General features: G+C 43.5%; 2 protein-coding genes across 3 annotated transcripts; one reads left to right on the forward strand and one right to left on the reverse strand.

The window, feature by feature from the left end:
* Positions 1–335: 335 nt before the first annotated feature.
* On the forward strand, positions 336–950 carry LOC127091545 (probable protein arginine N-methyltransferase 1). The gene has a single exon (XM_051030216.1). It carries the CDS (start codon positions 336–338, stop codon positions 948–950), a length of 615 nt encoding a protein of 204 aa, XP_050886173.1.
* Positions 951–1,548: 598 nt separating this feature from the next.
* Positions 1,549–2,184, reverse strand: LOC127115322 (bifunctional riboflavin biosynthesis protein RIBA 1, chloroplastic). Of its 2 annotated transcripts, XM_051046904.1 has the most exons (3): positions 1,999–2,184; positions 1,790–1,883; positions 1,549–1,665 (listed from the first exon to the last, which is right to left on the reverse strand). In XM_051046904.1, exons 1-3 carry the CDS (start codon positions 2,182–2,184, stop codon positions 1,637–1,639), a joined length of 309 nt encoding a protein of 102 aa, XP_050902861.1. In that variant the 3' UTR covers positions 1,549–1,636. The 2 variants fall into 2 exon arrangements, with proteins under 2 accessions (XP_050902861.1, XP_050902859.1); XM_051046902.1 differs by lacking the exon at positions 1,549–1,665 and having other exon boundaries at positions 1,704–1,883.
* Positions 2,185–13,451: the final 11,267 nt, after the last annotated feature.

The raw sequence follows: 13,451 nt of genomic DNA on the forward strand, positions 1-13,451 counted from the left end.
CAAGTTATGATTAAACCAATTGTGAAACCAACTTCAAACCACTTTGTTAATCCATTTCAATTTTATTTCATTACATTTGATTCCATACAAAAAAATACAAAAAAAAATGAGCTTTGACCAAAGTCAACACAACCTATTTGCATCCTAAAGCCTAAGTCTTCCGTCATGAACCTTAATCCATCACTCCATTGTTCATGTTTGCTTGCTTCCATCATGAGTGCTTCATTTGCAAGTTATCCTTGGCCAACCATGTTTATGTTCATGCCATGCCTACAAGAGCACAGTCAAGTTACACAAAAAAAAAGTAGGTCATAACCAACTCAAACCTACCAAACATGGACATCGCCACCAACAACAACCATCTTCGATTCCAGGATGCTGATGAAGTTATCGAAGATGCTGCTGAAACCTCCAACCTTGACCAATCCATGGGTGGTTGCGAACTTGATGATTCAAATGACAAAACCAGCGCTAATTACTACTTTGATTCTTACTCTCACTTTGGAATTCATGAAGAAATGTTGAAGGACACTGTTAGAACCAAGACATATCAAAATGTTATTTATCAGAATAGGTTTTTATTCAAGAATAAAGTAGTTCTTGATGTTGGTGCCGGAACTGGGATTTTGTCACTATTCTGTGCCAAAGCAGGTGCAGAACATGTCTATGCCGTTGAATGCTCTGATATGGCTGACATGGCAAAGCAGATAGTCGAAACTAAAGGTTACTCTAAAGTTATAACTGTTTTGAAAGGGAAGATTGAAGAGCTTGAACTTCCTATTCCTAAAGTTGATATAATCATTTCCGAATGGATGGGATATTGCTTGTGGTTTGAGAATATGTTAAATTCTGTGCTCTATGCACGTGATAAATGGCTTGTGGATGATGGTGTTGTGCTACCTGATATAACAACCCTCCATTTTACTGCAATGAAGATAAAGCATAATTGAATATATTCTACAATAATACAAAGAAGCAATTGCCTTGAATTATAATCAAGAAGGCCCTGTAAAACACAAAATCCTTCAACTTTTTTTGACAATGAATATCAAAGGCATATTGACTTTTCATGTTTATCTCACAATGTCTGAGAGTGTTTCTTCTGTATACTAAAGAATAATTTGACAAGCTGAATTACAGATACATTCACATCTTAACTACTGAGCTGAGATGGACCAACACCCATTTCGCATCTATCCTTGAAATACAGCTACAATGAAGAAAGTTTTGATTTTGATGGTGTTGATGATGATGGGTATTGATTTTACAGAAGGGGTAAAGAAGGTATCTTGGAGGTTGCACACACTGTTTTCTGTTGAAAGTCAGAATTACTTTGATATGAAGGTTAAACAACCTGGACCTGTTACTCGTCTTCTTAGTTGTACCGATGAAAAGAAGAAGAATTATAAAGGGATGCATTTGGCTCCAATTTTTGAGGTTCCTTCTGTGAGTAGACATCCCAAAACTGGTGATTGGTACCCTAGCAATAAACCTCCTGATCCAGGACTTGGTATGCAGTCCCATCTGGTATCAACTCCTGTTGTCAGCAACCATATGTCTCCTGCTAACGCCACTGCAACCCCTGTTGTGAATGTGCCCGTAACTACTGTTGAAATCAGTTGAGTCTGTATCTCCTCTATCTCTTCCTGATCGCCTCAAAAGTGGCTGGAATGTTGAAAAGAGGATTATGTCAGACGAGTCTCTTACAAAAGCTGAGGAGGCAAGGATAAATGCAGAGGAAGCTTCTGCTCTTGCTGCTGCTGCGGTGAATCATAGCATGGGATCCTACCAGAAACAGTTAAACCATAACCTATGAGACCAATATATTTGGATAGATTGTTAGTCATCAACTTCATAGATTGAACACCTAGATCCCTCAGTATCTGCAAAAATGGTAGCATTTCAAATTCCATAACAATTGTGATCAGCATGTTTTAAAACAGTTCAAATGTTATTGCAAGAGACTCATCATCGAACCAATAAGTGTAAGTCTATTACCTGCGCACCAATGCCATACTCCCTAGAGTCAACAGGCAATCCCAACTCCTCATTGGCTTCTACGGTATCGCGCCCATCATCCTTTAGGTTATAAGCACGGAGCTTGTGGCCCAATCCAATACCCCTACCTTCATGTCCGCGTAAATATACAAGTACACCTCTACCGGCTGCCTCAATCTGTTGCATTGCATGTGCAAGCTGATTTCCACAGTCACATCTGCAGATCAATCCCAAAGCATTGGAAATGCAGCTATTCCACCTCCCAACTCATTGGCCGAAAAGACGTCGTATGGAGCTGATTCAGAGTATGAGAAATTCATGGCAGAGATGAAGTGATTTCGGTTCATTTTCGAAAGGCCTGATGTTTCTTGGAGCTCTTGTGAACCTGATTTCCTAACCTCTTGCCATGTCTTTCTTGGAAGTCTGGGACTCCCATCTTTAACCTTGCTGTACTGTTATGAAATTTGCAGAGAATTCGAGTTGGAAGTTGAGACACAATCTTCAAATAGCAGGTATACAACATCAAAACCTTGGTCCTGTACAACACCATATCATGACCTATGTTTTGCCGCACTTCTAACCCTAACTCCATCTGGCCAAACATGCCCTGCATTCACACAACCACATAAACATGACCTGAGATACCTTGAAGACCAATTGTCTAAAATTTAGCAAGAAAGAGAAGCTTACCATGGTTGCAAACACATGAACCCTGTCTTGCCTTGCTTGCTGCTGCATACATACATATGTCTTGCACAACCACTGCAAAGTCCACACGTACCACTATCTTCCTTGTTCTTCCTGCTGACCATCATGTTATCATCATCATTATGCCAACAAAACCAATGCAAGGTACAACAACCTGCAACATATAAACACTCCATGCTGCAAAAGCATCACAACATCAACTGAGCACAGGCTGCAATTGGTATGGACTTGCTAACAGGAACTAACTTGCATCAAGCCAATAGCACGATTAATCCAACATCAAATAGTGCATATGACCAAGATAACATGCAAACAAGGAACCATCAACCTTTTGAGTCCTCATTCACAAACCAACCGAGTGTAGTGGCAATAGAAATTCACTGCAGTAACACAATTGAATTAGCTGGAAGTTACAAGAAATTCACTGCAGTAACACATAATAGCCAGTAAAGCGTTAGAATTCTAGAGTTCCCAATTTGGCATCCAGACAAAAAACGAAGAGAAAGCATGAGTGCAGTTTACCGGTTCTGATTTAGCATTGAGTAAAGCCAATCCCGACTAAGCACATCAAAAGGGATTTTGCAGAGACCTCTTTTGATCTCAAAAACCCTAAAATGCGTGGAGGATAAATAGAGAGAAGGAGGAATCAGTAAGAAGAAAAGGAGAGAAAGAATTGAACGGCCACTGTTCATAAAGAGAAGAGAAGCCGAAAAACCCTAAAAAAAAAAATTCAATACGACGGCAAAGAGAAAAAACCCTAAAGAAATTGAAACTGAGGAGAGTCAAAAGCACCTAGTGACGGCGTTCTTCGGAGAGATTTTCAAAGCTTCATCTCGACACCTTCTTGGACAGAGCCCCTACTCACGACGGAATACGCAAGTGAACGCTCACTGGCGGCGAGTCAACGTACGAAAGAGAACTTGCTAGCGTCGCCGGTCCAATCGCCGTTCAATCCTGTTGTAACTGATTCAGGTTTGTTTCTATTTCTTTGATTTGAACTTCATGTACTTTCATCCCTACGCGTTATGGTATTTGATCTTTGGTGGAGCTTTTTTTTTCCATTCGCCACCATGGAAAGAAGAAGCTCGTTTTTAGGTTAGGAGAGAACATCATTTTTCTTGAGAAGGAGATGAGTTTTTACGGATTTAGTGTCGTTGGTTTCCCTGGTTTCTTTTTTTCCATATGTCGTTGTTATCAAAATGTTTTTTCCGTTGTTTTCCACTACCCAATGCACCTTTGGTCTTCTCACTTGCCATTTCTCAGGTTGGACTGACAGTTGGTCACTATAAGTGACTGTTCGCCACCTAGTCCCACCGCCCAACAGCCACGTGGCTAGGGCTGGGTCAGTTCCCACCACATCATTGTGGGCCAATTTGGAGAGGGTTTTGTTTGACCCGAATCTCCACGGTTCAAAGACCGTTGGGTTCTCTTCCGACCCAAACTCATATGGCCCATGTTGGCCTTTTACTAGTTTTTTTATTTTTATTTTTATTTTTGTGTTTCTTTGTTTATATATTTGAGTCGTTGTTAAGGTGACTACTGACCACCAGTAGCCGGGTGGAGGGGAAGGAGTCTCATTTCCCCTTATGTAGTGGGTTCGATACCCATATATAACATTTCCTTTCTTTAGCATTCTTTTTTTCCATGTTTATGTTGTATTAATTATACTCATAGTTTCATTTGTTAATAATGCAAACTTTGTTTTCTTTTAACTTCATCATTCATTCAAAGCCATTTTAAAATTATAAAAATCATACTTTTCTCGATTTAATATCGAGCCCATTTTTTTTACACCCTTGTAAGTCGATTGCTTTTTGAGCATCGCCATCAACCTCACATAGCTTACTCTTGGGCTTTCTTACAATGAGACATGTCCCTTGCACTTACACTCATACATTGTTTAATGCTTCATTATTTCATTCTTTGATTATTTGATTTGATCATATACTTGTTTAAATATCTTATTGTTTGATTGTTGCCTACTTGTATGATGTATGAGGCATATATTTATATTGTTTGATTGCCATGACAACCCCCATTCATAACAAATGTATCCCTCTCCCATTAAATGTATAATATTCTTTCATTCTTTATTCATCTGTTAATACAAGAAATAAAATGAACACCCGATAACCATTTCAAAACAAGACCAAAACCTCGATCCAACGTCGAGTAATCATTTTTCAAAACCTAATAGAACCAGCACGTATTCATCCACCCTTTTGTAAGTCGATTGCTTTATGCATCGCCATCAACCTTGTAAGTCGACTGCTTTATGCATCGCCATCAACCTTGTAAGTCGATTGCTTCATGCATCGCCATCTACCCTTATCCCTAACACTTCTCCTCGCTCCATTCGTCGATTCTTGTTCCGATTAGGTAGCACCCATTAGATAGAACCCTTTGTATGATAACATAGGTAGGATTCCCATATCCTTTTGTATGATAACATAGTTAGGATTCCCATATTCCTTTGCATGCTAACATTAGGTAGATATTCCCATTTGTAAATCCTAACACCTAAGTACATATTGCATGACAACTCTAGGGCAGAGCTTCCCCATTTCTTTTAGACCTTCCGTGCGTCTCCGATCTTGTGGCATGTAGTCCGTCCTATTGCAAAGAGGTAACCGCCTAAGACTCGATTCAGCGAGCTGCGACACCTATTTCTAGGACGTGAACACATCGCCCACTCTCCTTTGACACAACTGGTGTCCTCCTTCTCTAAGTCCATATTCAGATGGCAACCCCTATGAAGGGGAACTACGTCGCCCTGATTCTCTTACCAGATGAGGTACGTAGGCAGGAGATCGTGCGAGATCTCTCCGGGCACACTTTTCTTTCTTTTTGTGTGTGTGCTTGACAGTTATAGGCTCGAGTTCCCGACTCCCTATTAACTTGTTTGGTTGTTGTGTGCTTGGAAGCTGATGTAAGTCCATCGAGTGGCATTCGGGTTCCAGTGTGCGTGTGTTTTGGTTCGGATGCCGATGTAAGTCCAGTGATTGGCGTTCGGGCTCCACGTTTTCCTTTTTGTGTGTGTTTTGGTTCGGATGCTGATGTAAGTCCAGTGATTGGCATTCAGGCTCCATGTTTGCCTGCTTGTGTGTTTGTTTGTTTGGCGTGCGTGAGCCGAACTACGGCAACTCTGATTCTCATGTTCAGATACGTAGGCACAAGATGCGATGTCTTGCCGAGTTTGACTAACGACTAACAACTAATCCTTGTTTGCTTTCGCCCTCGTTGCAATCCTTTCTCTCGCCCTCGTTGCGATCGAGACATTCCCTTTCTCTTGCCCTAGTTGCAATCGAGACCCTTATTCCCGTAGTTAGCTGAACTACGTTTTGCTCTGATTCTCATCCCCGATGAGATACGTAGGCATAAGACGCGACGTCTTAGCGAGCACACTTACCCTTAACCCTTAGGTACCCGAGCTACGAAGACTCTGATTCTCATATTCGGATGAGATACGTATGCAATGGATGCGACATCCGTGCGAGTCATTTCTTTGACCCCTTCTTTAGTAAATAGTACATTAGATAAACATACACCCTTTAGACAAGAAACAACAAGAGTGGATCCCGTAGAGTACTACGGATGCGTAGGGGTGCTAACACCTTCCCTTCGCATAATCGACTCCCGAACCCAAGATTTGGTTGCGAGACCTTGTCTTTTCCTTTCCTTTCTCCAGGTTTACTTCGAGCGTTTCCTTTCCTTCCTTTGGGATAAATAATGCACGGTGGCGACTCTTCTGTCATTTCTTCTCGCCGGTTGTTTTTTTGCACCTCTGTATTTTTCGGGCTGCGACAGCTGGCGACTCTGCTGGGGATGTACAGTCCCTAAACGAGTCCCTCCTAGCTTTTGTAGGTTTCTTGTTTGTTGAGTGTTTATTCTTTTGTACAGTTATTTATTTTCAGCATTTACCTGCTTTACCTTATTGCATTCATGTACATATGCTTGCTGTATCTGTGGGTTGTTTGTTTGTTGGGTTGGGACTATTCTATGAGAGATAAGCCCACTACCCAGGCTTGAGTGTACACATAGGTGTTAGAGTGGATAGTCATGAGGCTTGCGTGGCATGTTGCTATGATAAGTCGTTCATGAGACCCACATTCCAGACGAGGTTTCTTTTGGATATATTCTTTCCTATGGGTGTTCCATAACGACAGATATTCCTCTAGAAATCGTCGACTCTGGTGACCATCTCCCGAGAACTCAGTCGAGGCCTCTCCTCCGAGACGTGATTATGTTAGCTCTGGTGGGCGCATTCTCGCTGCTCAATCCGAGGACCCCGAGACTGGGAACTTGCTTTAGGATATCCTGTTGAGGGGAGTCAGCAGAGGTCTTTTATCCCGTAATAATGCCAAACCTTCAGTGGTAAACGTATTATTCTCGACCGAAGGGCTGAAACTGACAAACTTCTGTTCTTAGAACCTACCAGTGAGGGGCGGGCTAAATTCAGGAAACCTTAACCTCCAACCAACCCGGTTTTCTGGAGCAGAGTTTTGGTCTTGTATTATATTCCTCAGTGGGTTTTTCTTCAGACAGTGCGACCCGACAGATGTTCAAGCGGATACAGCAGTCCTGGTTTCCATGTCATTACATTGCATCACATCATTTTGCATTCATATCATTTAACACATGTTTATCCATTTCTAGGGGGTTTACATCTTCTTCTTGATTCCGGTCGGGGTTTTCTGGTTCTCCTGAGATGGATATTGGCAGGAAGAGACACGTCGCTTACAAGTTTCCAGTGGTTTGTTTGGAGCCTATTCAACAACTGATGAAGTCAATGGATCACGATTCTCTAGAAAGATTCCGGAAGGATTACGGTTTGATTCTAAGTTTCGTCACGGTTCTATCCAAAGATCAACATGATGCTCTATTTACACTGCTGCAGTTCTATGACCCTCCATTGAGGTGTTTCACATTCCCGGATTATATTTTGGTCCCTACTTTGGAAGAGATTGTCGGTTTTCTCAGAGTTCCTATCAAGTCACATTTGTTGTTCTACAGTTCTGAGTTTCTGCCCGATCTCAGCATGGTTGCTTCGGCCACATATTTGGGGAAATCAGTCTTGAAGGCTAATATATGTCAGAAGGGAGGAGTCAGTGGTTTTCATTTGAGTTTCTTGCTGGGAGAAGAAAAGAGGAGATTTGAAGATGGTGACCAGAGGGGTTTCAATGCTGTGTTGGCTCTTTGTGTGTATGGGATTGTCCTGTTCCCTAATGTTGCCAAATTTGTGGACATGGAAGCAATACGCCTCTTCGTGTTGGGAAATCCAGTGCCGACCTTGCTAGGAGATTTCTTTCATTCAGTGCACCACAGGAATGAGAATAGAAAAGGAGGATTGTTGAATTGTTGTGCGCCTTTGTTTTATAAGTGGTTCGTTTCTCACCTACCCAGGTCAGGAGCGTTCATTGATGTCGAGGACTCGTTGAGTTGGTCGAAGAGATTGATGGGGTTGAGGGCTGAAGATATTTCTTGGTGGTCTGACAGGAGTTTGCTTCGGGCAGATATTATTCACAGTTGTGGGAATTTCCCAAATGTACCATTGGTAGGAAGAAGAGGAGGAATCAACTATAACCCTTCTCTAGCAGTTAGACAGTTTGGATATGCTTTAAGAACTCCGCCTTTGGAAAAGGACGTGGAAGAATCACTGTTTTTCCATTCTTCGCCTGATTTGACTGTATCCCGTAAGGCAGCTGAGGCCTGGCTCAAGGTGATCAAGAGAGGAAGAGTTGTGCTTGGAAAAGGAGATTGTAGGACTTATCCTCTGTATGAAGAGTGGCTTCAAGGAAGAGTTGAAGAGTTTGGTCTGCCGTTTCCTATAGAAGAACCTTTGTATCCACCGACTCCTGCGCAGTCAACAGTAGTGAGCCGAGAGGAGTATGACAAATTGAAGAAAGCCATGGAGGAGCTTCAAATTGAAAACTCGGAGTTAAGTGTGAAATTGCAAGACTATATGCATCAATTCCATGAGGCAGAATATCAGAAGGGGGAAGCCGTCAGGTTGCAAGAGGAAGCAAAAGGAAAATTAGCTGTGGAGGTGGACTTCTTCAGGAAGACAGACAAGGCCTTGGGATCATCCAGTTCTGAGTTGAGGCGAGTCAAGCAACAATTAATGGATGCTCATGGTAAATTAGCTGGGTGGCAAGAGCAATGGGATGCATTTTCAACTTCTCGGAAGGAAAAGGAGGAGGAGATGGTGGCCGAGCTGACTGGTCAGATCGAGAAATTGAGGATTTCGCTGAAGGAGAAGAACCATGAGCTTCTGTGTGCCCGCTCTACCAATGGTTACGTCACCGATCAACTTAATGAGGCTCGAGGACAGATTGAAGAACTTAAGGTGTTGGCAGGTTTGAAGAAATCCAGACTTGTAGAGGTATTCGGAGAGGATGATGGGAATTACTACAGAGAGCACATCAACGAGATGGATGGAGTCATTCACAAGAGGAATCTACTTATCCGGCGTTTGACAGAATCTCCAGATCATCCCGACACGATAGCATTACTGGCTGAAGTGAGGAGCGGTCCTTATGGTTTGTACACAGGAGGTTGAGTCCTGATTCTTGTTCCTCCCTTTACTTATTGCTTTGTTGTTGTGTAGTGATGATCCACAGGCTTGTTGTGGAGATCCTCTTTTGATGTACTATTGGCTAAGACCATTCTCTTTGAATTTATCTGTATGAAGACCTTCTCTCTATTGCATCTTGATCTCCGAAGTTTATCTATGGCTCGATTTTCTCGTGAGACTGGAATCAAGGGGGTAGAATACCTTTTTGAAGTGATAAACATGTCATTGCATTAACATTTCATTTTTGCATATTCTTGCATAACAGGTGTCGCCGCGGTGTTCTCATATTATTTGGTGTTCCATCAGCAGGATAGCCGATTCAGGAATTCACCGGTACGGTACCCGCAGAAACCAGCAAAGAGCAATGGAGAATCTACAAGCAGAACTTGCTGAGATGAGGGTCCGCATGAACCAGTTCATGGATGTGGTCCAGGGAGTAGCGCAGGGACAGCAGGAGATTAGACAAATGATACAAAGAAATCCCGCAACTACTCAACCAGAGGTCGTGACTGATCCTCCAAATGCATAGGTTAATGGACCGGGGCTTGTCCCGATCCCACATAACAATCCTGATCAACAACCCATCCACGATGATCAAGATGATCAGTTCTTGCTGCCAGAAGACTTTGGCATGGGCCATGGCATGGATCCCATGTTCAGGAGATTAGAGGAGAGGCTGAAGGCGGTAGAAGGACAAAACCCCCTGGGGGTAGATGTTTCTGACTTGGGATTGGTCCCAGGCGTGAGGGTCCCACCAAAGTTCAAAGTCCCAATCTTCGACAAGTACAATGGTAGCTCTTGCCCGAAGACCCATGTGCAAGCCTACTTCCGAAAGATGGTTGCATACTCTGATGACGAGAAGCTACTCATGTATTTCTTCCAGGACAGCCTAGCTAGGGCATCCCTGGAATGGTACATGAGGCTGGATAGAGCCCATATCCGTTGCTGGAGGGATTTGGCAGAGGCTTTTGTGAAGCAATACCAGTATAATGCAGACATGGCCCCGGACAGAACTCAACTCCAGAACCTGTCTCTTAAAAGCAATGAGTGCTTCAGGGAATACGCTCAACGCTGGAGGGAGACAGCTTCCTGTGTTCAACCTCCCATGTTGGAAAAGGAGATGCCCAACATGTTCATGAATACGTTGCCTGGACCTTACCTGGAGCGTCTGGTGGGGTGCAATGCCTCCAACTTTGCTGATGTGGTCTCTACCGGAGAGAGGGTAGAGAATTACTTGAAGACCTACAAGAGCCACAATGGAGGTGGATCTTCATCTGGGGTAAAGAAGCCATTTATGGGAGGACAGAAGCAGAGGGAAGGGGGTGTGAATTCTGCGTCTTCATATCAAAACAGGAGGAATAATTTTCAGACTTATCATCAGCAACCGTATGTTGCAGCTGTGACTATTCCGGCTGCAGCACCACTGCAACAACAACAACAACCACGACATCAACAGAATCAATACCAACAACAGCAACCACAACGTCAACCAGGTCAGTATCAACAACAACAATAGCCAGGTAACAGACCCACCTATCAACAGAGGCAGAGGATGATGGACCGGCGTTTCGACACCCTTCCAATGTCGTGCGCTCAACTGCTTGCTAGTCTTCAACAGCTACAACTTGTGCAGCTACGCACTCTGGCTCCTCCTGTTGGTAGACTTCCGGTGGGTTACGATGCCAATGCTAGGTGTAGCTTCCACTCTGGGGCACCTGGCCACAATATCGAGAACTGCAAAGCTTTTAAGCACGTAGTTCAGGACCTCATTGATTCAAAGGCTATCAGCCTTGCACCGGCTCCAAATGTCGTCAATAATCCCATGCCACAACATGGTGGTGCAAACGTTAATATGCTGGAAGAAGAAGCCAAGTCTGTTAAGGATGTGTTGAAGTTGAAGACCCCGTTGTGGGAAATTAAGGAATGCTTGTTGAAGGCCGATGTCTTCCCCGGTTGTGGGAAAGGTTGTTCGGAATGCGCTACACAGGGTAAGGATTGTTTGAAGCTGCAGCAGGGTATCCAGGTCTTGCTTGACAATGGTACCCTCCAAGTTGAAGACTTGTCTATCAAAGAGTTTGCTGAAGGGGTAGTTCAAGAGGTATTTGAAGACGCTGTTGAAGAATTCACAGATGTTGTTCCTATTGATTGTGTATTTCCCATTGATGTATTTAATTTTTCAAATGTTGTTGCTGATATACCAAACAATGTGTCTGATTTTGATGTAACTGAACTTGATTCCGGTGTTCCGGATGTTTTTGTTTCAATGAACGAGATTCCTGAGTATGACTATGATGTCGCTACTATCACCATCTTTTACCCGACTAATCAGATCAGTGTGCCAGAAGCGCAACCAGTTCCACCAGTGCGACCGACCGCTATGACAATCACAACCCCTGGTCCTTTACCTTTCACAAGTGAAAGGGCCATTCCGTGGCATTATGGGGGGAGTGTATACACACACGATCATGGGGTGGAACGACCTTTGGAGGTAGAAGAGGGTCAAAAGTCTGAACTCGAAGCTGAAGGTCCCGCGGTGGACAATGTTGGTGGAATCGGGCGATTCACCAGAAGTGGTAGACTGTTCTCACCACCGGTTACCCAAGCTGATGATGTTGATGCTGCAGCGAAAGCCAAAGGCAAACAAGTTGTAAATGAGGGCACTTCTGCACCCCAGACTGGCTCAGAGCCTACTTTCTCGAAGGATGTGGACGAGCTTTTAAGAATTATAAAGAAAAGCGACTACAAGGTAGTCAATCAGTTGATTCAGACGCCGTCTAAGATATCCATTCTCTCACTCCTGTTGTGTTCAGAGGCACACAGAGAGGCACTTCTGAAGGTCCTTAATGCTGCATACGTGCCTCAGGAGATCTCAGTAAACCAGCTAGAAGGGATCATTGCAAATGTTCATGCGAGCAATGGGCTGGGCTTTACTGATTCTGACTTAACACCAGCTGGAAGCAACCATAACAAGGCTTTGCATATTTCAATGGAATGCAAAGACACCGTGTTATCTCATGTTCTGGTGGATACAGGTTCCTCTCTCAATGTGCTACCCAAGAGACCCCTGTCAAGGTTGGAAGTAGAAGGTTTGATCTTGAAACCTTCCGATCTCATGGTGAGAGCCTTCGATGGTTCTAAGAGGTCGGTGTTTGGAGAGGTAGAATTGCCAATTCAGATTGGATCACAAACCTTCAACACCGTTTTCTATGTGATGGATATCAGTCCCTCGTATAGTTGCCTGCTGGGTCGTCCTTGGATTCACAATGCTGGGGCAGTCTCTTCAACACTGCATCAGAAAATTAAATTCCCGGTCAACGGACGAATTATCACTGTCTGTGGTGAGGAGGACATCCTGGTCAATAACCTGGCTACATTCAAGTATGTAGAGGTAGAAGGTGAAATTCATGAGACTCTCTGTCAGGCCTTTGAGTCAGTTCAGATCAAGGATGCAGCTCCGGTGGAAGGGGTTAAAGCAGGAGCCCCTATCTCTTCTTTCAAGCAGGCGCAAGCTTTGGTGGATTCAGGTATTGCTCTCGGTTGGGGACGTCTGTTGGAGTTACCGATGAAAGATGACAAGTTTGGGATTGGGTATCAACCAGCGCTGACTTCTACAACTTTAGCACTTCAGACTCGTCAGGGGCCGATTACTTTCTCCAGTGCTGGCGTCATCCAATATGGCCAGATCTCTGCAATCAACGATGAAGATGGGGATAGTGATTACGACATCGACAACTGGGTGCGTCCGAGGGTCTCGGGTGAAGTCATCAACAATTGGTCTTCCGAGGAAATTGTCCAAGTCATTCTTCTAGAGGAGTAATTTTTCTTTGTTTATTCATGCATGTCCAAGTCTTACGTTCCGCCCAGGGCGTAATGACTCATTGTAGGGCTCATCTATGTGAATACCTGCATTGTTTATCATAAATGAAGGACGTCTTTTGCATTCAAATATTTTGTTCACTGTCTTTCTATTTTTGCAGTTTTTCAAAATATCAAAAAAATAAAAATATTTGGCAATGTTTTGTTTAGTTTTCACTCACTGTCCACACTCATAAGCACATACCATCACTCATGCAGATGCACATCACCGGATCCTATTGATAACGATTCTGCTATGGCTCGCTTCGACTTCGAAAATCCTATCTTCCAAGCTGAAGAAGAGGGTGATGAAGAC

Source organism: Lathyrus oleraceus, chromosome 1 (genome assembly GCF_024323335.1).
Source record: "Lathyrus oleraceus cultivar Zhongwan6 chromosome 1, CAAS_Psat_ZW6_1.0, whole genome shotgun sequence".
In the NCBI taxonomy this organism is placed as follows: Eukaryota; Viridiplantae; Streptophyta; class Magnoliopsida; order Fabales; family Fabaceae; genus Lathyrus; species Lathyrus oleraceus.

Excerpts from the sequence above, each read along its gene's own strand:
- LOC127091545 (XM_051030216.1), top strand. The coding sequence starts at position 336 with ATGGACATCGCCACCAACAACAACCATCTTCGATTCCAGGATGCTGAT.
- LOC127115322 (XM_051046902.1), bottom strand. The coding sequence starts at position 2,184 with ATGCAACAGATTGAGGCAGCCGGTAGAGGTGTACTTGTATATTTACGC. Across the intron at positions 1,884-1,998 it reads AGTATGGCATTGGTGCGCAG|ATACTGAGGGATCTAGGTGT; the intron begins GTAATAGACTTA and ends CCATTTTTGCAG.